At 42.7% G+C, this 21,660-nt stretch overlaps 1 protein-coding gene across 7 annotated transcripts in view; it reads right to left on the reverse strand.

Annotated features, from left to right (window-relative positions):
* LOC115162181 (probable phospholipid-transporting ATPase VD) overlaps positions 1 to 10,461 on the reverse strand; it is a 36,071-nt gene extending 25,610 nt beyond the window's left edge. For 3 of the 7 annotated variants that reach the window (XM_029713237.1, XM_029713238.1, XM_029713234.1), the window contains exons 1-3: positions 10,145 to 10,461; positions 3,430 to 3,821; positions 2,949 to 3,143 (exon numbers count right to left, since the gene is read on the reverse strand). In XM_029713237.1, the coding sequence (XP_029569097.1) occupies positions 2,949 to 3,143; positions 3,430 to 3,713 (479 nt within the window). In that variant the 5' untranslated portion in view covers positions 3,714 to 3,821; positions 10,145 to 10,461. Of the gene's footprint in view, positions 1 to 998; positions 2,608 to 2,948; positions 3,144 to 3,429; positions 3,822 to 6,867; positions 6,895 to 10,144 lie in introns of those variants that run through there. The other 4 variants (XM_029713235.1, XM_029713236.1, XM_029713239.1 and 1 more) reach the window with 4 other exon arrangements.
* Positions 10,462 to 21,660: the final 11,199 nt, after the last annotated feature.

Below are 21,660 nucleotides of genomic sequence, written 5' to 3' on the forward strand. Positions count from 1 at the left end.
ACCCTCCAGAAGGAAAACTATCTCCACAGAGGAACTCTGGAGCTCTTTCAGAGTGGTCACCTACCTGACCAAGGCCCTTCTCCCCCTATTTGCTCTGTTTAGCCGGGCGGCCAGCTCTAGGAAGAGTTTTGGTGGTTCCAAACTTTGTCTATTTAAGAATGATAGAAGCAGGGAACGTTCAATGCTGCAGACATTTTTTGGTACCCTTCCCCAGATCTGTGCCTCGACTTAATCCTGTCTTGGAGGTCTACGGACAATTCCTTCGACCTCATGGCTTGGTTTTTGCTCTGACATGCACTGTAGGACCTTATTTAGACAGGTGTGTGCCTTTCTAAATCATGTCCAATCAATTGAATTTACCCCAGGTGTACTCTAATCAAGTTGTAGAAACATCAAGGATGATCAAAGGAAACAGGATGCACCTGATCTCAACTTCCGAGTCTCATAGCAAAGGGTCTGAATTGTTATGTAAATAAGGTATTCTGTTTTTATTTTTAATACCTTAGCAACAACAAAAAAAAATCGAAAAACCTGTTTTCGCTTTGTCATTATGGGGTATTGTGTTGAAATTGATGAGTAAAAAAATGTATTTAATCCATTTTAGAATAAGGCTATAACGTAACAAAATGTGGATAAAGTGAAGGGTTCTGAATATTTTCCGAAGGCACTGTACCTGATCTAGTTAGCATGCTAGTCAGTTTGATGGCACCATATACAACCCTAGTAAGTATAAAGAAGAAGCTGCAGAACTACAGGTCTGTACGTTTTGTTTACCTGTAAAAGTAGCTGTCACATATAATTACCGGTCAGTTTGCTATATAGCTATCAGAATGTTAACCTGTAAACGGATCTCGTGCACAAGCCAGGACATTTCAAACCATTTTCCAGTCAGTTTACCCCATATAAGCAGTACTAATTCCATTTGAATTCCATTTGCTCCCATTCAGAGATAACAAACAACCCTATGCTCTACTAAAATTTACGCTGAGTGTATTTACCTGCTGTAAATCTCACAGACCAGTCCGTTGATGAACTTGTCCGACTTGTGTTTCCTGTAGTCTTCCCAAAGATCCTTTACTGCCGTCACTGCCAGCACCAGGAGAATGGGAATAATGCTGATTTCCGGCTGGAAGGCATTGACCACTGGAACAAAGTTCAGAGCTGCCAGGAATATGAAATAGATATTGGCACAGCGGTGGAGTTGTTCGAACAGGTTCTTGGGGATAAATGAGAGGAAGGAGTACTTGGTAGTGGTCACCTTGTTACTGCTGTATGATTTGAGGATTTCCGTCAGCTCTTCATCCTCTGTGAGGGAGGATACCACCGTCCTCCTCTTCCTCCCCAGTCGGTCCTTCGGACTGGAACTTTGTCCTCGGACCGGCCGCTCCAAGCTGTACATGACTCCTAAGCCCAGTGAAAGACTCCACCAGTTCAAATCCAGAGGGTTTACTTATTGGTGACCTTGATTAAAATCCAAGCCGACCCTTGAATCTCTCTCCGGCATTTCCAGCCACTCGTGACCGACCGAGCTCTGCATCTAGATTCAAATGCCCACTCTGTTTTACTGTCATTGTCTATCATGATCCAGGATGTTGAGTCGCCAGGGTGAAGTTTAGATAGAAAGACAGCTACTTTGCCGGGGAGAGCTTTGTTTCTGTCATGGTGGAGAGTATCTCTCCGGCACTTCACTAACACTACATCTCGCTGCCTTAGAAATCAATAAAGCCCCTCCTCCACACTCCTTCATGTCATAAACAAACTCAAAGTTGAACTTTTATGACTTTCTATGAATAGGGATTGAGAAACCCTTGACATCACAAAGTAATGGGTAAATGAGCAAGCCCATAGATTATCTGTGCTGTATATATGGTGCTCTTTATACCACATACAGTCACACAGACAACTGAATCTACAATAACCAACATATAATCCAGTGTAAGGATCACCTGTCCTCAGCTTCAGGCTCTCTCTAGAAAATGTGTTCATGTTTGGTATGCTAATGGTAATACAGAACTGTAGACTGTATCATGTACATTTCTACTTCACCTTTGATCCTACAGTTACAGGAAGTCCCAGTACGCAATTCATGGGTCTTTTCTCATTTGGGCAAAAGTCCATCCTCCACCTTCTCTTCTCCTTCCTCTCTCCTCCGTTACTCGGAAACCAATAAGTGGTTGAGATGTCAATTTGTTAGTAGGCGAACGAAAGAGTGTCCTCCCCTCCTTGAGAGCCACCTTTCATTGAGGATAGACATGTGTATCCTACCTGAGTCCTACTAAATCTGTCACACCCCCCCTGAATCATATTTTGTTTTGTCAGTGGAGAACAGCATGCACACATGTTTTATCTATAAAATGTCTTGCACAACTAACTTCCATTTGTTTTGATCACTTTACACATTTATTTTGGGATCCACCCCTGTAAACGTCATTTGCCTGATGACACGCAAGATGAGAAGGAGAGTCTAATTTCATACAAGCACATTTTCGTTAACGTTTCCTCTTCTCACCGCCTCTGCTCGATTACCCTTGACCTTTTTCAAATGGAGGCGAGACAGAGAGAGGATGCAGGAGTTGAGCAAATTCAATTGCGAAAAGGCCATGGTGCTTTGGTGCTGATTAACACAGAGGACTGAGGGATATGAAGTTTGTGTTCAAGATGTTTTAAGACCTTCAGTTTGAATACTAGCCATCATAAAATCAATATACCTATGTCGTAATGCTGTAATGTATCTGGTAACTAAGGATGTTTTATTAGAACAATGTTACACAATAGTATAATTACCATAACTTATTCCGCATGTGTATTGTGTAATAACAAAAAACACTCAACTCCATAACTATGTATGAAGTAGTATGTAACAACACGGTTACTGTTGTTGATCTAGTCCCCTTATAAAGGATAAACCCTGGCCATTATGGCCATTGTTGTCCAGCCTGCCCACTCACCCGCTGTACACTGTAACGATGTTGTTGTTGACCTTCTGGTCAAAGCGGTAGCGGCGGTAGTCCTCCAGGGCATCCTTGATGGCGATGACGATGAGCACCACTACCAGGGGAATCATAGTGATCTCCTTCTGAAAAGCCTCCACCACTGGGATCCAGTTCAGCATCACCAGGAACAGGAAGTACAGGTTGGCCACCCTGAGGAGGAGGGGCGAGAGGGGCTTGATAAATCCCACATCGACCCCCAGCCCCTAAGGCTACCTGTACACTTATGGGCGCACTGCAGTCTCCATTTGGCATCTGCTCATTTTGAGTTAATTCACAACAAACCTAATTGCATGATTATAATCAAGTGAATCCTATGCACTCCTGCTCGAGTTTAAGTTATTTCCCAACATCAACAAACATGCTTGCCTGATTGTAATCAGGTATGGTTTACCCCATCCCCTGTATAAATCAGCATGAGGTTAGGTATTCCTCTCACCTGTGGAATTGCTGGAACAGGTTCATGGGAATGAAGCTCAGAAGGCTGTACTTGGTGGTGCGGATGCCGTTGCCCTGGCATCCCTTGGAGATGCTGTGGTACTCATGCCGGTGGCGTCCGTGCCGGGCGATGACCGTCCTCCGTTTGCCGGTGAGCAGCTGTGTGTTGTGGAGCACTGGGAAATTCTTGGTGGGTAGGGCGGCAGGGGCCGAGTACTGGCCTCGACCTGAATCTGCGGCCACCAGCTGCTGCCAGCGGCGTCTCACCCAGTGGATCTGCTCCATAGGCCCAGTGGCCAGGGCACCCTACACCCAGAACCCTGCACCCTCCCTGGGCCTGGGTGGCCAGACCTGGTCTTCTGTTGCCTTAGGGCCGCTTACAGTGCTGTTTTTCTGAAACAAATACAAAACAGTAATCAGAAAGGTTTCAAAAGTAGTGACCTTGTGGAGAAAGGGAGAAAGAAGTAGGACAGGTAGTAGGCAAGAGTCCATGAGATAAGCATTGATTAAGTGACATAGCTATGACTAATTGTTTTAGGCAATACTCCCAACCCCTTTTTCAGGCCTGTATTTAAAGAGCAATAACTTCTAGTTCAAAATAGACCCTCACCTTGTACTTCTGACACCAATATATCTGTCACGTATACTCCCTCGCCAGCCTCTAGGTCATCAGGCTGCTGATTATACTGCACACCTGTCACCATCGTCTCGCGCACCTGCGCCTCATGACACTCACCTGGACTCCATCACCTCCTTGATTATCTTCCCTATATCTGTCACTCCCCTTGGTTCTTTCCTCAGGTGTTATTGACTCTGTTTTCATGTCGGTGCGTTGTTTGTGTTTCGTGTTCATTGTTTATTAAAACACTCACTCCCTGAACTTGCTTCCCCACTCTCAGCGCACTCGTTACAATATCATTACTTCCACTACTGATGGGAAGGGTCTGAGTATGGAGATGGAAACACCTGCCACGTGCCCTCCTTATCACTAACATATATCACAAGTCAAAGTAGGGCCAAAGTGAATTTGTTGTAAAAATGTTTACTACCGGGCCTCCCGAGTGGCGCAGTGGTCTAAGGCACTGCATCCCAGTGCTAGCTGTGCCACTGGAGAACCTGGTTCGTGTCCAGGCTGTATAGCAGCCGGCTGCGACCGGGAGACCCATGGGGCGGTGCCCAGTGTCATCCGGGTTAGGGGAGGGTTTGGCTGGCAGGGATGTTCCTGTCCCATCGCGCACTAGCGACTCCTGTGGCAGGCTGGGCGCAATGCACGCTGACACAGTAGCCAGGTGTATGGTGTTTCCTCCGACACATTGGTGCGGCTGGCTTCTGGGTTAAGCGGGCGTTGTGTCAAGAAGCAGTGTGGCTTGGTGGGGTCGTGTTTCGGAGGACAAATGGCTCTTGACCTTCACCTCTCCTGAGTCTGTACGGGAGTTGCAGCGATGGGACAGGACTGTAACTACCAATTGGATACCATGAAATTGGGGATAAAAAGGGGTCATATAAAGAAATAATAATACTTTTTTTTACTACTATGTAGGTTATTTCTGCTACGTTGAAACTTTCTCCGGATCTGTTATCAGCAGCCTCTTAACCATCTCAAACTTATGTAATTCATTATCTAAACAGCAGGAGGTTGGAAAAACTCCTAAATTACACAAGGAAATATACGACTTATGAAGGGGCGCCCCTCACTGGGGAGATTTTTTTCGCTAAACATTTTCTATATTGTGTAGAAAGAAACTGCATAAATTGCTAATGACAACTATGTACTGTTGACAATGATGTTATAGAAGCACGACCCAGTCAGGCCGCTCAGCATGTGTGGAACAACCCTACGCAATCAATTAGGGCCCCCTTCAAAGAAGTGTGCAATCATCACCGACATTGATGTATCAGGTTAATAATATAGACTGTTTGTGTTGATTAGAGTACACTTGACTGGCTCCACCACCTAACCTATTTATCATAATACAATTGTATTTACTTTTTCAAGTTTTTCACTTGAAGTCTCTTCTACGCCGAGACTGCCAGAGTGTCTCAATGCTTTGAAAGACTTGCTTTCCTTTGTCATAATCATGTTCCTGTCTTCTAAATAAGAGAAGGTAATGCAGTGAAGCTTTATTGTGGCTCTATTGTAAGGCAAGATAGACTGTAACACTAGCCTAGATATCTCTAAACCCAAGGCTTTCCTATCAGTGAGAACTTGGGAGTAGGAAATCAGGAGGCTTCTAAAATGAGATACCCATAACCCAATGTGACAGAAGTTGTCCCTTCTCCCCATTGTAAATGTCTGATTTTATCAGGCTCGGTGTGCACGAGTCATGAGCCCATCTCAAATATGGTGGGTTAGGCTGAACTGGTGTAGATACAGTATGCTTACTCATTCTCAGGAATGTGGATTTGCCACACACACACACACACGAGACCTAGGCTCCTGAAGCTATAACTGAACAAAAATATAAATGCATGTTTCATGAGCTGAAATAAGATAATCTATCCACCTGACAGGTGTAGCATATCAAGAAGTGAATTAAACAGCATGTTCATTACACAGGTGTACCTTGTGCAGGGGGACAATAAAAGGCCATTCTAAAATGTGCAGTTTTTTCACACAACACAATGCCACAGAAGTGTCAGACCCTGATCTGTTTCACCTGTCTTTGTACTTGTCTCCACCACCCTCCAGGTGTCACCCATCTTCCCATTATCCCCTCTTGTATTTATACCCGTGTTCTCTGTTTGTCTGTTGCCAGTTCTTACCAGTGGTCTCTCCTGCCTAGTTCTATTTCCCGGTTCTGACCATTCTGCCTGCCCTGACCCCGAGCCTGCCTGCCGTCCTGTACCTGCCTGACTGACCTGATCACGAACCTCTGCCTGGCCTCGACCTGCCCTTTGCCTGCCCCGTGTTTCTAATAAATCATCTGAGAACTGTACTATCCGCCTCCCGTGTCTGCATCTTTGTCAAATCCTGAGTCGTGATGAGATGCCTAAAAGTTTGAGGGAGCATGCAATTGGCCTGCCAACTGCAGGAATGTCCACCAGAGCTGTTGCCAGAGAATTGAATGTTCATTTCTCTACCATAAGTCACCTCCAACGTCGTTTTAGAGAATATGGCAGTACGTTCAATCGGCCTCACAACCCCACACTATGTGGGCGAGCGGTTTGCTGATGTCAACATTGTGACATCCGCGGTGGGGTGGGGTTATAGTATGGGCAGGCATAAACTATGGACAATGAACACAATTGCATTTTATCGATGGCAATTTGAATGCACAGAGATACCGTGACGAGATCCTGAGGCCCATTGTCGTGCCATTCATCCGCCGCCATCACCTCATGTTTCAGCATGATAATGCACAGCCCCATGTCGCAAGGATCTGTACACAATTCCTGGAAGCTGAAAATGTCCCAGTTCTTCCATGGCCTGTATACTCACCAGACATATCATCCATTGAGCATGTTTGGGATCCTCTGGATCAACATGTACGACAGCGTGCTCCTGTTCCCGCCAATATCCAGCAACTTCGCACAGCTATTGAAGAGCAGTGGGACAACATTCCACAATCAACAGCTTGATCAACTCAATGCGAAGGAGATGTGTCACGCTGCATGAGGGAAAAGGTGGTCACACCAGATACTGACTGGTTTTCTAATCCACGCCTCAGTTTTTTTAAGGTATCTGTGACCAACAGATACATATCTGTATTTCCAGCTATGTGAAATCCATAGATTAGGGCCTAATGAATTTATTTCAATTGACTGATTTCCTTAATTGACTGATTTATTAGAGATCCCCATTAGCTGCTGCCTCCTGGGGTCCAAACACATTAAGGCACTTACATCACACATAAAACAAAAGATAAAACAGTACAACATATAACATTATTACACCACTACATATCTACAATAAAAAAATGTATAATACCACCATACAACAATATTGCAATGTGCATGTGTGTAGAGTGTGTGTGTTTGTGTGTGTATGAACTGTTAGTCAGTAAAATCTTTGACATTGTTGCATTTATATTTTTGTTCAGTCGCTAACAATACTGTATAACTTAAGAGCACATGATAAAAACGGGTCATTTTAGCAATATTCATTCTGTGAGTTTAGGTTTATTTGTGCAACAACATAACAGTCTCACATAACAGTGAGAACCAGCCGTAGCATAGGCCTACAATAGGGAAAGCTGTTGAAATGCAAAAGCTGTCAATGCTGACTAACAAAGTCTAGAGCAGGGTTGGACTGACAACCTACAGGATGGTAGCTCTCCAGGAACAGGGTTGAAAAGCCCTGGTCTAGACGAACTGAGGAATGGATCCATATAGAGCTACCAGGCATAGACTGCTAAGGCCTATAACTTTATACAATGTTGAGTGACATCTCAAACAATAAGGCTACTGGAGGATGTCCCCAAATCACTGAGGAGCTAATTAGCATAATATAGTGAACAAAAATATAAAAACAACATGTAAAGTGTTGGTACCATGTTTCCTGAGCTAAAATAAAAGATCCTAGAAATGTTCCAAACACACAAAAAGCTTATTTCTCTCAAATTTGGTGTACAGATGTGTCTACATTCCTGTTAGTGAGCATTTCTCACTTGCCCTAGATAATCCATCCACCTGACAAATTTGGCATATCAAGAAGCTGATTAAACAGCATGGACATTACACAGGTGCACCTTGTGCTGGGGTCAATAAAATGCCACTCTTAAATGTGCAGTTTTGTCACCCAACACAATGCCACAGATGGCTCAATTTTGAAGGAGCAATTGGCATGCTGACTGCAGGAATGTCCACCAGAGCTGATGCCAGAGAATGTAATGTTCATTTCTCTACCATAAGCCGCTTCCAACGTCATTTTAGAGAATTTGGCAGTACATCCAATAGCCTCACAAGCGCAGACCATGTGTAACCACGCCAGCCCAGGACCTCCACATCCAGCTTCTTCACCTATGGTATCATCTGAGACCAGCCACCCAGACAGCTGATGAAACTGAGGACTATTTCTGTCTGTAATAAACCCATTTTGTGGGGAAAACTCATTCTGATTGGCTGGGCGTCCCTGCCCAGTCATGTGGAATCCATAGATTAGGGCATAATTAATGTATTTTAATTTACTTATTTCCTTGTATGAACTGTAACTCAGTAAAATCTTTGAAATTGTTGCATGTTCCGTTTATATTTTTGTTCAGTATACTTACAGTAACCAGTAAATCAACTCTAGCCCTTTTACTTTGTTGACTAAATTAATACTATACTACCAACAAGACATTGTTTGACAGGCTACTAACCCACAGGTCAGAAAAAAGCACAAGTGAAACCATCAAGATACTACAGCATTGTATGCTAGATCTTATCAACACAGACATAGAAATGTTCTATTTGAATCTTGTTCTGCTATGTGTACACAAAACCTTCATGATCCTCAAGAAAATAATTGTCACTAAGAGGAACCGAATGTAGTTCCAGAGAAAAGAAGAACTATGTTTATGGGCAAGTCCACAATAACACAGTGACACTGACTCAGATTTTTCACTTTAAAATGCCTGTCAAACAAAAACCAATGATTGCAAAGTTAAACAAACCATACAAATTGTTAAACGTAGTCCTTGTGCATAGTTTTACGGTTTGTTTAACTTTGCAATCATTGGTTTTTGTTCGACATGCGTTTTAAAGTGAAAAATCCTTTTTCCCGTGGCATTTCCCTTATGCGCCACTCAACTCAGATATTACAACTACTCTGAGGTTACTCACTCACACGCCCTTGTGAGATGCCAAAACAGCTAGCAAGACAGGCCAGCATATGCCCTCGGCTGAGTGTGTGCTGTATTAAAGCTCAACAATAGAGTATCCTTCATGCTTTCCCAGTTCATGTTTTTTTTTTGGTAGGCTACTTCAGTTCATTCTATAGTGTGAACTGTGTAGCCTAGGCCTAGTGCTGGGAGAGGCCTATCATTTATATATTATTGGGCTAAAAGGTTGACTTATAAAATAGTTCATAAACTTCTATATGTTTACATATAGTTTATACATCTGTAAAACCTCATAGCCTGGACTAGAAGATACAAGTACATTTATTTTCTATTGATATAATGACATATTTTCAAAGACAGGCTAATGTGCCTGTCATTTTCTTTACTTTATAAAAAAATAATTGTACCCCCCTTATTCAACTGGCAAATCAAGAACCAGGTGTTTTACAACAGCCTGCATACCCTGGCCTACAGCTCTCCAGGAACAGGATTTTCTCAAACTGCTGTGTACAGTGAAAGAGAAAACAAATAGTTTCAAAAAACTCCACACAATTTATTCTGCTGTGTAGAATTGTCATATCCTTCACCACAGCGTGCACAATGACAATGTCCCCATTTAGGAGATACTTTATCATTCATGCATGAATGTATTGTATTGTTGAGATAAAGCCAAGGGGGCCAAAAAAGCTAAAATGACAAACGTAGCTAACTAGGCTTAGCTACAAGGGCATAATACTTTTACCGGAAATAAAGTAGTTTACAACGATAGACCACAAATTTTAGCTAATTCAGTTTGGGTTTGTTATTTTTGTACCATTATTTCCTTTATTAAAGCATGATTGATTTGAACGAAACGTAGCCTAACGAATCTAGTAACGTTATCTTTTGTTACCATGGCTGCCTATAAAGTAAATAAAATAAATATATAAATGCATAAATGTGTCAAGAACTTACCCTGTAATATTCATTGTTCGCTGTGCTGAGAGCAGAGAGCTGTGTCGTAAAACAAAACACAAATACAATATGTAGCGGTCACATCACATTACCTGTTTTGAGAATTTACATTAGATAAAGCAGGCCTACTCATACTTGCGCGAATATATTTAAAAAATAACATCACTTGCGCAGCATCATGAATCACGAGATAAGAGTGCTGTTCCGGGGTATAAAAAAGACGAGCTGAACGCCACTACCCACAAGAGATGGGTGGTTCATTCAGTAACATTTTTTTATTATTTATTTCAAGCCTGCCAAACGATGTCACTGTAACGAAATAGACTGTGTGTGAATCACTTCTTCGATGAGGTTTATTGACGGGAGTTGGCATCCAATAAATATTGCATTACCGCCACCTACTAGACTGGAGTATAACGCGCTTATACCTTGCTTGAAAAAATAAAACACAGTAAAATAATACAAATGTATACCATCTAACCCATAACTCACTAAAAACCCACCACCCTACTCCACTATTTAAATCTATCTAGTCCTACCTCAGGCCAACAGCCTGAAAGGAGGGGACACCACCACTCAACACACCCTGTAACTTTTCTGACTTCAAGTCTTGTACACCCAAATACCTCTCTGCAGCTGTCACCACAACCTTAATTTTCTGCGACTTATGTTCCATCCCTGCAGTGCAGTTGATAACCATTGGTATAAATGCTAAAAATCCAATCTTACTGAAGCATATATCACTTGTTGGCCTATCCCTCTGTACTGGTAAAGATCTACTACTCACACCACTCCTCTCAGGATCCCTCCCCCTTGGCCCATCTTCCTCTACTTCAAATCAAATCAAATTTTATTGGTCACATACACATGGTTAGCAGATGTTAATGCGAGTGTAGCAAAATGCTTGTGCTTCTAGTTCCGACCATGCAGTAATTACTAACAAGCAATCTAACAATTTCCCAACAGCTACCTTATACACATAAGTGTAAAGGAATTAATAAGAATATGTACATATAAATATATGGATGAGCGATGGCCGAACGGCATAGGCAAGATGCAGTAGACGGTATAGAGTACAGTATATACATATGAGATGAGTAATGTAGAGTATGTAAACATTATATAAAGTGGCATTGTTTAAAGTGACTAGTGATACATTTATTACATCCAATTTTTAATTATTAAGTGGCTAGAGATTTGAGTCAGTATGTTGGCAGCAGCCACTCAATGTTAGTGATGGCTGTTTAACAGTCTGATGGCCTTGAGATAGAAGCTGTTTTTCAGTCTCTCGGTTCCAGATTTGATGCACCTGTACTGACCTCGCCTTCTGGATGATAGCGGGTTTTGGTAGCAGGCCGTGTCGGTGGCACTGCATTGTCCTCAAAGCGAGCAAAGAAGCTGTTTAGTTTGTCTGGGAGCAAGACATCGGGGTCCGCAACGGGGCTGGTTTTCTTTTTGTAGTCGGTGATTGACTGTAGACCCTGCCACATACCTCTCGTGTCTGAGCCGTTGAATTGCGACTCTACTTTGTCTCTATACTGACGCTTAGCTTGTTTGATTGCCTTGCGGAGGGAATAGCTACACTGTTTGTATTCGGTCATGTTTCCGGTCGCCTTGCCCTGATTAAAAGCAGTGGTTCGCGCTTTCAGTTTTGCGCGAATGCTGCCATCAATCCATGGTTTCTGGTTGGGGAAGGTTTTAATAGTCGCCGTGGGTACAACATCACCGATACACTTGCTAATAAACTCGCTCACCGAATCAGCGTATACATCAATGTTGTTGTTCGACGCTATCCGGAACATATCCCAGTCCACGTGATCGAAGCAATCTTGAAGCGTGGAATCAGATTGGTCGGACCAGCGTTGAACAGACCTGAGCATGGGCGTTTCCTGTTTTAGTTTCTGTCGATAAGCTGGGAGCAACAAAATGGTGGTCAGATTTGCCGAAAGGAGGGCGAGGGACGGCTTTGTATGCGTCGCGGAAGTTAGAGTAACAATAATCCATGATTTTGCCAGCCCGGGTCGCGCATTCGATTTGCTGATAAAATTTAGGGAGCCTTGTTTTCAGATTAGCCTTGTTAAAATGCCCAGCTACAATAAATGCAGCCTCGGGATATGTGGTTTCCAGTTTACATAGAGTCCAATGAAGTTCTTTCAGGGCCGTCAAGGTGTCTGCTTGGGGGGGATATACACGACTGTGATTATAATCAAAGAGAATTCTCTTGAAGAGAGAATTTCTTCACTGCCTCAGCATATGACAACTTCTGCACTACTCTAACCCTGGAACCCTCAACCACCCCCACTCAGACCGGACATTTCTGATCCCCAGCCCCATGGGCACCCCTACAATTAACACATACCACTACTTTCCCCAATGCTACACACTCCTTTGTCTCATGCCCTTCTGCACACTTCTCACACCAAGGAACCTCCCTCCCACACACTGCTGCCACATGCCCATAAGCTTGACACCTGTTACTACGTAATGTACTCGGCACAAAAGCTTGTACAGGATAACTTATACATCCTAACATCACTTTGTCGGGAAAAGACTCAACATCAAAACTCAAAAGAACAGACGACTTCTATTTCACCACTCACGCCACCTTATCTGCATCGTACCAAACAACGAGCATCACAAACACCAGAAATCTTCCCCTTCAGTTGGTCATCTTTCACATTACCACGACCCCAGTAATCACTCCTTTCAATTGCGCCAATTCACAATTCCCATCTCTTGTCCCCATTAATTTAACACAGAATGCCTGCTCCCTAACCAGCAGAATCATAAAACATTATCACCAGACCACTTCTAGTTACTTTCACAGATTCCGCAGCACCCAACTGTTTTCACCCACCCTGAAACCACAAATGGATCAGCCAAAATGCAAGGGTCCACTTTTTTCAAAATGTTCACTCCTACCGTCACAGACTCATCTTTATCCTGACCCTTGGTGCAAGCCTCGGGCTCAGAGAGCTTTTTTTTTTACAGATTCAAGCTCACCCTCTTCCTCTCTCTCTTTGACCTTCTCTGCCTCCTTTTCCCTCCATTCCTCCTCTGTATTTCAAGTATACTCTCCTGACATACAGCTTGTTCTTGCACTCTAAAGGGATGCCATTTTCCTTACGGTGGGCACTCATGCGGTCCTCCTGTGTGTAAATCACTTTCATTACAGTACTTATTTTGAAGCATACCTCTTTGGGTGTGTTCAAGCAGTGATGGTGCTTTCAAAACAACTGGGAACTCGGAAATCTCCAACTTCCGACTTCATTGCATTCAAGACAACTGGGAACTTCGGGAAAAAACTAACTCCGACTGGGAAAAATTGTTTTGAACGGTCATCTAACTCGAAGTTCCAAGTCGGGAACTCGGGCATCTTTTGAGAGCTCCAACTTTCTGGCCTGAAGATCACCAACATCATTTTTTCCCAGAGTTCCCAGTTGTCTTGAAAGCAACATAATGCCCTGTTCACATTGTGACTTAATTTTATTACGCCGTATGTCATCTTCATGCAATCTCGTTCGGCTACTGAACGGAAGGCATAGGGTTTCACCAAAGATATTTATAACTAACCACAAGACAACATGGAGAAGAGCCTAGTCCATCATCAGGGATCGCATTTATTTTGGGAGATTGCAAAATATGACCTTTTCATTCAAGACAGGAGAATCATATTGTTTCAGTTTCGTTATTGTTTGTAGAACTTTTTAGCAAGTTAAGCTAGCTTACAAAACATCTAGGTAGCAAACGTTAGCTAGCTAAAAGCTACACTGAACAAAAATATATACGCAACATGTAAAGTGTTGGTCCCATGCTTCATGAGCTGAAATAAAAATCTAATTCCTCTCAAATTTTGTGCACAAATTTGTTTACATCCCTATTAGTGAGCATTTCTCCTTTGCCAATATAATCCATCCACCTGACAGGTGTGGCATATCAAGAACCTGATAAAACAGCATGATCATTACACAGGTGCACCTTGTGCTGGAGACAATAAAATACCACTTTAAAATATGCAGTTTGTCACACAACACAAGGAGTATTTTGGTCTGTAATAAAGTCTTTTTGTGAGGAAAAACGAATTCCGATTGGCTTGGCCTAACTGCCAAGTGGGTGGGCCGATGCCCTCCCAGGCCCACCGATGGCTGTACCCCTCCGCAATCATTTTCCTCATATGAACTGCAACTCAGTAAAATCTTTGAAATTGTTGCATGTTGCGTTTATATTTTTGTTCAGTATAGATAGATGATATTATTAGCCACATGCACAGGGTCTCAGATGTATTTGCAGGGTGCAGTGAAATTCTTAAGCGCCGAGCTCCAATAGTGCAGGTCAAAGAGAAGTGAATGAAACTATAATACAAATTATAATAATGTATACATATTTACAACTGTAACAATGATACATGTCCATTGCGGGGTGGGGGCAGGGTAAATGTCCATTGGGGGGGGTAGAATGACTGGGGGCAGGAGGGGGAGCAGGTAGCTGCCTAATGGTGGCTATTCAGCAGCCTGGTGGTAGAAGCTATTGGCCAGTCTGTCAGTTTTTGCCATGATGCTTCAATACTGCCTGCGTCTGAGTGATGGAAGCAGGGAGAACAGGCCGTGGCTCGGGTGGCTGAGGTTCTTGATGATCTTCTTAGCCTTCCTGCGACACCTGATGTTGTAGGAGTCCTGGAGGGCAGGCAGTTTTACAAAGGGTGGTACGCTCAGCCAAACGCACCATTGGGTGCACCACCCTCTGTAGAGCCTTGTGGTCAGCGGTGGTGGAGTTGCCCTACCAGGCTGTGATGCAGCCCGACAGTATGCTCTCGATGGTGCTCCTATAGAACCCTACGGGCCCTCGGCGACAGGCCAAATTTCTTCAACCTCCTGAGGGGAGAGTGCCCAGCCTGGTTCCTCCTAAAGTCCACAATCAGCTCCTTTGTTTTGGTTGACGTTGAGGGAGAGGTTATTTACCTGACATCACGCCATCAGAGTGCCTACCTCCTCCCTGTAGGTCCTTTCGTCATTGATGGTAATCAGGCCTACTACTGTCGTGTTGTCAGCAAACTTAATGATGTCGTTAGGCTATACTGTAGCTAGCGACCTACACCTAATAATTATAATAAAAAACAAATGTCATTCCCATCAGAATAAAGAAAAAAAGAAAAACGGGATGCAACGGTCATAAAGTATAAATGTGTATTATTTTTTAACATACTATTAAAATATTACTCACTTAAAGGAATGGGTAATTGTTTACAAGTTGATAGCTATGCTATTAACCCATCGTCGAAAACCACATTTTATCTTCTTCTGTGGTTTGGTAACTTCCTGTTCTTCGATGGACTCAGGCAGTTCTTATTATACCTCAGTGCTCTGGCCTGACTGAATAACACCTCGATCACACTGACAGCTACTTTGCATTTTGGTACACCAGAAGAATATTCATTTCCAACGGAATGCTACGTTTGCCTGGCAGCATTGCGTTGCAGAGGCAGTGCGTTCTGTGTGGTGCATATGTTGGATTTATCGAACGTATGCGTCAAACTGTTGTTGCACACATATCCAGATGATGCTGCCTAACATTTTGCGCAAAAACACTGTCGGTTTAATCAAGGCCTTATTGTGAATGGCACACGGAAGGAGAGGCGGCATCAGTTGTCACAAAAGATGAGAAGTACAGTATTTTCGGAAGGGAGAAAGAATGTACTGAGCAATTTTTGGGGGGAGAACTGCCGATTTGTAATGTCAGGTGAGGTGTTATTATTCTGGAACATACTTTCAAACAGGGGCCAGGGTACGTCTTGGAAGCACTCTTTCCACTGTGCTAAATAGGGATCAAATTTGTTGAGTAAAGGGGACTTCAGTGCTGAAAATCTAAACTTAAACGTAATTAACCAGGATATTTGAAAAACAAACATAATTGGATGGCAAAAATCATCACAGACACCCTTGTAAACTATTGTGCGATATGTTAGTTGAATATGTAATATAGTGAAACAAAATGGTAGATAGAGATATATCTATATACAGTGCATTCGGAAAGTATTCAGACCCCTTAACTTTTTCCACATTTTGTTACGTTATAGCCTTATTCTAAAATTGATTAAATACATTTTTTTCCTCATCAATCTACACACAATACCCCATAATGACAAAGCAAAAACAGGTTTTTATCATTTTTAGCATATGTATTAAAAATACAAACAGAAATACCTTATTTACATAAGTATTCAGACCCTTTGCTATGAGACTCAAAATTGAGCTCAGGTGCATCCTGTTTCCATTGATCATCCTTGAGGTGTTTCTACAGCTTGATTGGAGTCCACCTGTGGTAAATTAAATTGATTGGACATGATTTGGAAAGGCACACACCTGTGTATATACTGTAAGGTCCCACAGTTGACAGTGGATGTCAGAGCAAAAACCAAGCCATGAGGTCAAAGGAATTGTCCATAGAGCTCCGAGACCGGATTGTGTCGAGGCACAGATCTGGGTAAGGGTACCAAAACATTTCTGCAGCATTCTTCCATAATTCTTAAATGGAAGAAGTTTGGAACTACCAAGACTCTTTCTAGAACTGGCCAAACTGAGCAATCGGGGGAGAAGGGCCTTGGTCAGGGAGGTGACCAAGACCCCGATGGTCACTCCAGACCTCTGTCAAAGTTCCTCTGTGGGGATGGGAGAACCTTCCAGAAAGACAACCATCTTTGCAGCATTCCATCAATCAGGCCTTTATGGTAGAGTTGCCAGACGGAAGCCACTCCTCAGTAAAATGCATGACAGCCCCCTTGGAGTTTGCCGAAAGGCACCTAAAGTACTCTCAGACGAGTCAGGATCGAGTCAAAGATAAATGGAGCAAAGTACAGAGAGATCCTTGATGAAGAGTGCTCTGGACCTGAGACTGGGAACGAAGGTTCACCTTCCAACAGAACAACGACCCTAAGCACATAGCCAAGACAACGCAGGATTGGCTTCGGGACAAGTCTCTGAATGTTCTTGAGTGGCCCAGCCAGAGCCCGGACTTGAACGTGAGCTAACATCTCTGGAGAGACCTGAAATTAGCTGTGCAGCGACGAGCCCCATCCAACCTGGCAGAGCTTGAGAGGATCTACAGAGAATGGGAGAAACTCCCCAAATACAGGTATGCCAAACTTGTAGCGTCATACCAAAGAAGACTCGAGGCTGTAATCATTGCCAAAGGTGCTTGGGAGTATGGCTAGACAGTACACTGTCCTTCTCTCAGCACATATCAACGCTGCAGGCTAAAGTTAAATCTAGACTTGGTTTCCTGTATCGTAATCGCTTCTCTTTCACCCCAGCTGCCAAATTAACCTTGATTCAGATGACCATCCTACCCATGCTAGATTACGGAGACATAATTTATAGATCAGCAGGTAAGGGTGCTCTCGAGCGGCTAGATGTTCTTTACCATTCGGCCATCAGATTTGGCACCAATGCTCCTTATAGAACACATCACTGCACTCTATACTCCTCTGTAAACTGGTCATCTCTGTATACCTGTCGCAAGATGCTTGATGCTTATTTATAAAACCCTCTTAGGCCTCACTCCCCCCTATCTGAGATATCTACTGCAGCCCTCATCCTCCACATACAACACCCGTTCTGCCAGTCACATTCTGTTAAAGGTCCCCAAAGCACACACATCCCTGGGTCGCTCCTCTTTTCAGTTCGTTGCAGCTAGCGACTGGAACGAGCTGCAACAAACACTCAACCTGGACAGTTTTATCTCAATCTCTTCATTCAAAGACTCAATCATGGACAGTGTTACTGACAGTTGTGACTGCTTTGCGTGATGCATTGTTGTCTCTACCTTCTTTTCCTTTGTGCTGTTGTCTGTGCCCAATGTTTGTACCATGTTTTGTGCTTCTACCATGTTGTTGCTACCATGTTGTTGTGTTGCTGCCTTGCTATGTTGTTGTCTTACGTCTCTCTTGTCGTGATGTGTGTTTTGTCCTGTTATTTATTTATTTTAATCCCAGCCCCGTCCCCACACGTGGTCTTTTGCCTTTTGGTAGGCCGCCATTGTAAATAATAATTTGTTCTTAACTGACTTGCCTAGTTAAATACTTATGTAAATGTGATATTTATTTTTGCTTTATCATTATGGGGTAGTGTGTAGATTGAGGGATTTAAAAATATATATATTTTAGAATAAAGCTGTAATGTAACAATGTGGAGAAAGTCAAGGGGTCTGAATACTTTCCGAATGCACTCTGTGTGTGTATATATACAGTGGTAAACACAATGGCATAAAAAGGCCAAAAGCTTTAAGAGAAAATACATTTTACAATGGTGATCTTTGTATTATTATTACCCACATCAGCCCATTAAAACACCTTCGTAGAGCAGAGACAACTTTTTATTTTACTAGGCAAGTCAGTTAAGAACAAATTTGTATTTACAATGACGGTCTACCAAAAGGCAAAAGGAAAAAGGCCTCCTGTGGGGTAGGGGGCTGGGATTAAAAATAAAAAATGAAATATAGGTCAAAACACACATCACAACACTACATAAAGATACCTAAGACAACAACATTGCATGGCATCAACACAGCATAGTAGCAACACAACATGGTAGCAGCACAAAACAAGGTACAAACATTATTGGGCAAAGACAACAGCACAAAGGGAAAGAAGGTAGAGAGAACAATACATCAGGCGACTTAGAGCCTGTGGCTTTGTAACACGCAGATGTTTCATCTCCACACAGAAGCACAGTGACTACCTGGCTAAGCTTGATTAGCAGGGGTCCGGGAGGGACAAGGTAGCATGCAGTCAAATCAGGCCATGGGTCCACAGCTGCAGTCAGAACGACAGCATGACCAGGGGTTCAGGTCCTCTATCAGGGGATATACAGAAAGAAAGAAGGGTGCGTGGGGGTATGCCTAAGATCACGCATTACATCAGGGCCCATATTCACAAAGCATCCAAGAGTAGGAGTGCTGATCTAGGGTCAGGTCCCACCAGTCCATGTAATTTGATACATTATGATCTAAAAAGCAACAATGATCCTAGATCTGCACTGGTTCCAGACAAGACAAGCTGATCCTTTTCCTTCACTCTGCGGTCCAACTCATCCCAAACCATCGCAATTGGGTTGAGGTCAGGTGATTGTGGAGGACAGGTCATCTGATGCAGCACTCCATCACTCTCCTCCTTGGTCAAATAGCCCTTACACAGCCTGGAGGTGTGTTTTGGGTCATTGTCCTGTTGAAAAATAAATGATTGTCCCACTAAGTGCCAACCAGATGGGATGGCGTATTGCTGCAGAATGCTGTGGTAGCCATGCTGGTTAAGTGTCTTTTGCATTCTAAATAAATCAGTGTCTGCGACCCCACACATCCTCCATGCTTCACAGTGGGAACCACACGTGCAGAGATCATCAATTCACCTACTCTGCATCTCACAAAGACACAGTGGTTGGAACCAAAAATCTCAAATTTGGATTCATCAGATCAAAAGGACAGATTTCCACCGGTCTAATGTCCATTGCTCGTGTTTCTTGACCCAAGCAAGTCTCTTCTTATTGGTGTCCTTTAGTAGAGTTTGTTCTCATCTGAACAGTTGATGTTGAGATGTATCTGTTACTTGAACTCAAGCATTTATTTGGATTGCGATCTGAGATGCAGTTAACTAATGAACTTATCCTCTGCATCAGAGGTAACTCTGGGTCTTCCTTTCATGTGGCTGTCCTCATGAGAGCCAGTTTCATCATAGTGCTTGATGGTTTTTGCGACTTGCAACTGAAGAAACTTTAAAAGTTATTGAAATTTTCTGGATTGACTGACCTTCATGTCTTAAAGTAATGATGGACTGTCGTTTGTCTTTGCTTAGTTGAGCTGTTCTTGCCATAATATGGACTTGGTCTTTTACCAAATAGGGCGATCTTCTGTATACCACCCCTACCTTGTCACAACACAACTGATTGGCTCAAACACATTAAGGAAAGAAATTACACAAATTAACTTTTAACAAGGCACACCTGTTAATTGAAATGCATTCCAGGTGACTACCTCATGAAACTGGTTGAGAGAATGCCAAGAGCTCGCAACGCTGTCCTCAAGGCAAAGGATGGCTACTTTTAAGAACCTCAAATATAACATTTTTATTTGTTTAACACTTTTTTGGTTACTACATGATTCCATGTGTGTATTCATAGTTTCGATGTATTTACTATTATACAATGTAGAAAATAGTAAAAATAAAGAAAAACGCTGGAATGAGTAGGTGTCCAAACTTTTCACTGGTACTGTATATCAGAAACATTTTCAGGAAAAGCAGCTAATAGTAAGCCAATAAAATGTATATCATTGCATTGGTTCAACATTGACGTCTAACTCTCTAATTAAGATAGAATCTGAGAAACCGCACTTTTTATTTTTTATCTCTGGGGCAGTTTGCCGCCATTTCGTCTGGGTACTCCAACACCCCGATTGAAGCAACTGTACATCTAATCTTCTCCCCCATTCCCTGTTGAGTCGACAGGGAGCTAGCCTGTTCTCCTCAAAACATCGTTAGCAAGCTAACTAACGTTAGCCAATTTGAACAGATATCAGCTTGCTAACTAGCAAAGCCAACCAACTAATTAACTACAGAGCAAACAATAATTTTCTAATCTAATTAGTTTCGACCAAATGACAAGTTGCTACATAGCGTCCTCAACAACGCCTTGCTGTAACTTTCAAATTCTGTTTATGTAATTTCAACAAATTTGATTCATATTTTGCATAGTGGAAAGCGTGCTTCCAAGACGAACCCTGGCACCCTGTTTGAAAGTACTGGTCGGAAGGAAAAGCCCGCCTACCAAAGCGCTAGTGTTTTTCTCTATAGACCTTTTGCACAACGCCCACTTCCTACCCGATACATAGCTTCCTGTCAGCCTGATTGTAGCTACGACGTCGCTTGTTTTATCATTACCTCAGTATATTGTAATGACCCTGGGTTTATAACCCAGGGTCATTACAATATTAATATAATCATATTTCTATAGTTTTTTAAATAATTCTTCTTGAAAATTCTGTTCATCCGTTCAGTTAGTGTATTTTGTTTGTCTCTTTAGCTAGCAAACGTTAGCTACCAGTAACGTTACCTAGCTAATGAGAGGGCATAGAGCTAGATGGAGGACTCACATTTGTATCTGTACCGTCATAGCGTCTGTGACGGCATGGACAGCGGCATTGAGGCTCTCTCTATTTTAAAGTAGTCCATTTTCTTATTTTTCCATTGGCTGATTACTCCCAACTCGTCGGAATCCCCACCCAGTTGACTACTTTAAAATGGTGAAAGCCCTCCATGGCAATGTCCACGCAAAAACAGAGTCCTCTATATATCTCTATGACAACAGACAACTCCAATTTAAAGTCGTTTTTTTCCCACCGAGTTGCCACTTATATCAGTACATTCATAACTTTTATTCGATCAAATAAACCTCCCTTGCAATTACATGTTTTGTTGACCAGATTCCACACTCTTATTGATTGACCTCCATACAAAAATTCCTCACTTCGTG

This window comes from Salmo trutta, chromosome 25 (assembly GCF_901001165.1).
Source record: "Salmo trutta chromosome 25, fSalTru1.1, whole genome shotgun sequence".
Classification (NCBI taxonomy): domain Eukaryota; kingdom Metazoa; phylum Chordata; class Actinopteri; order Salmoniformes; family Salmonidae; genus Salmo; species Salmo trutta.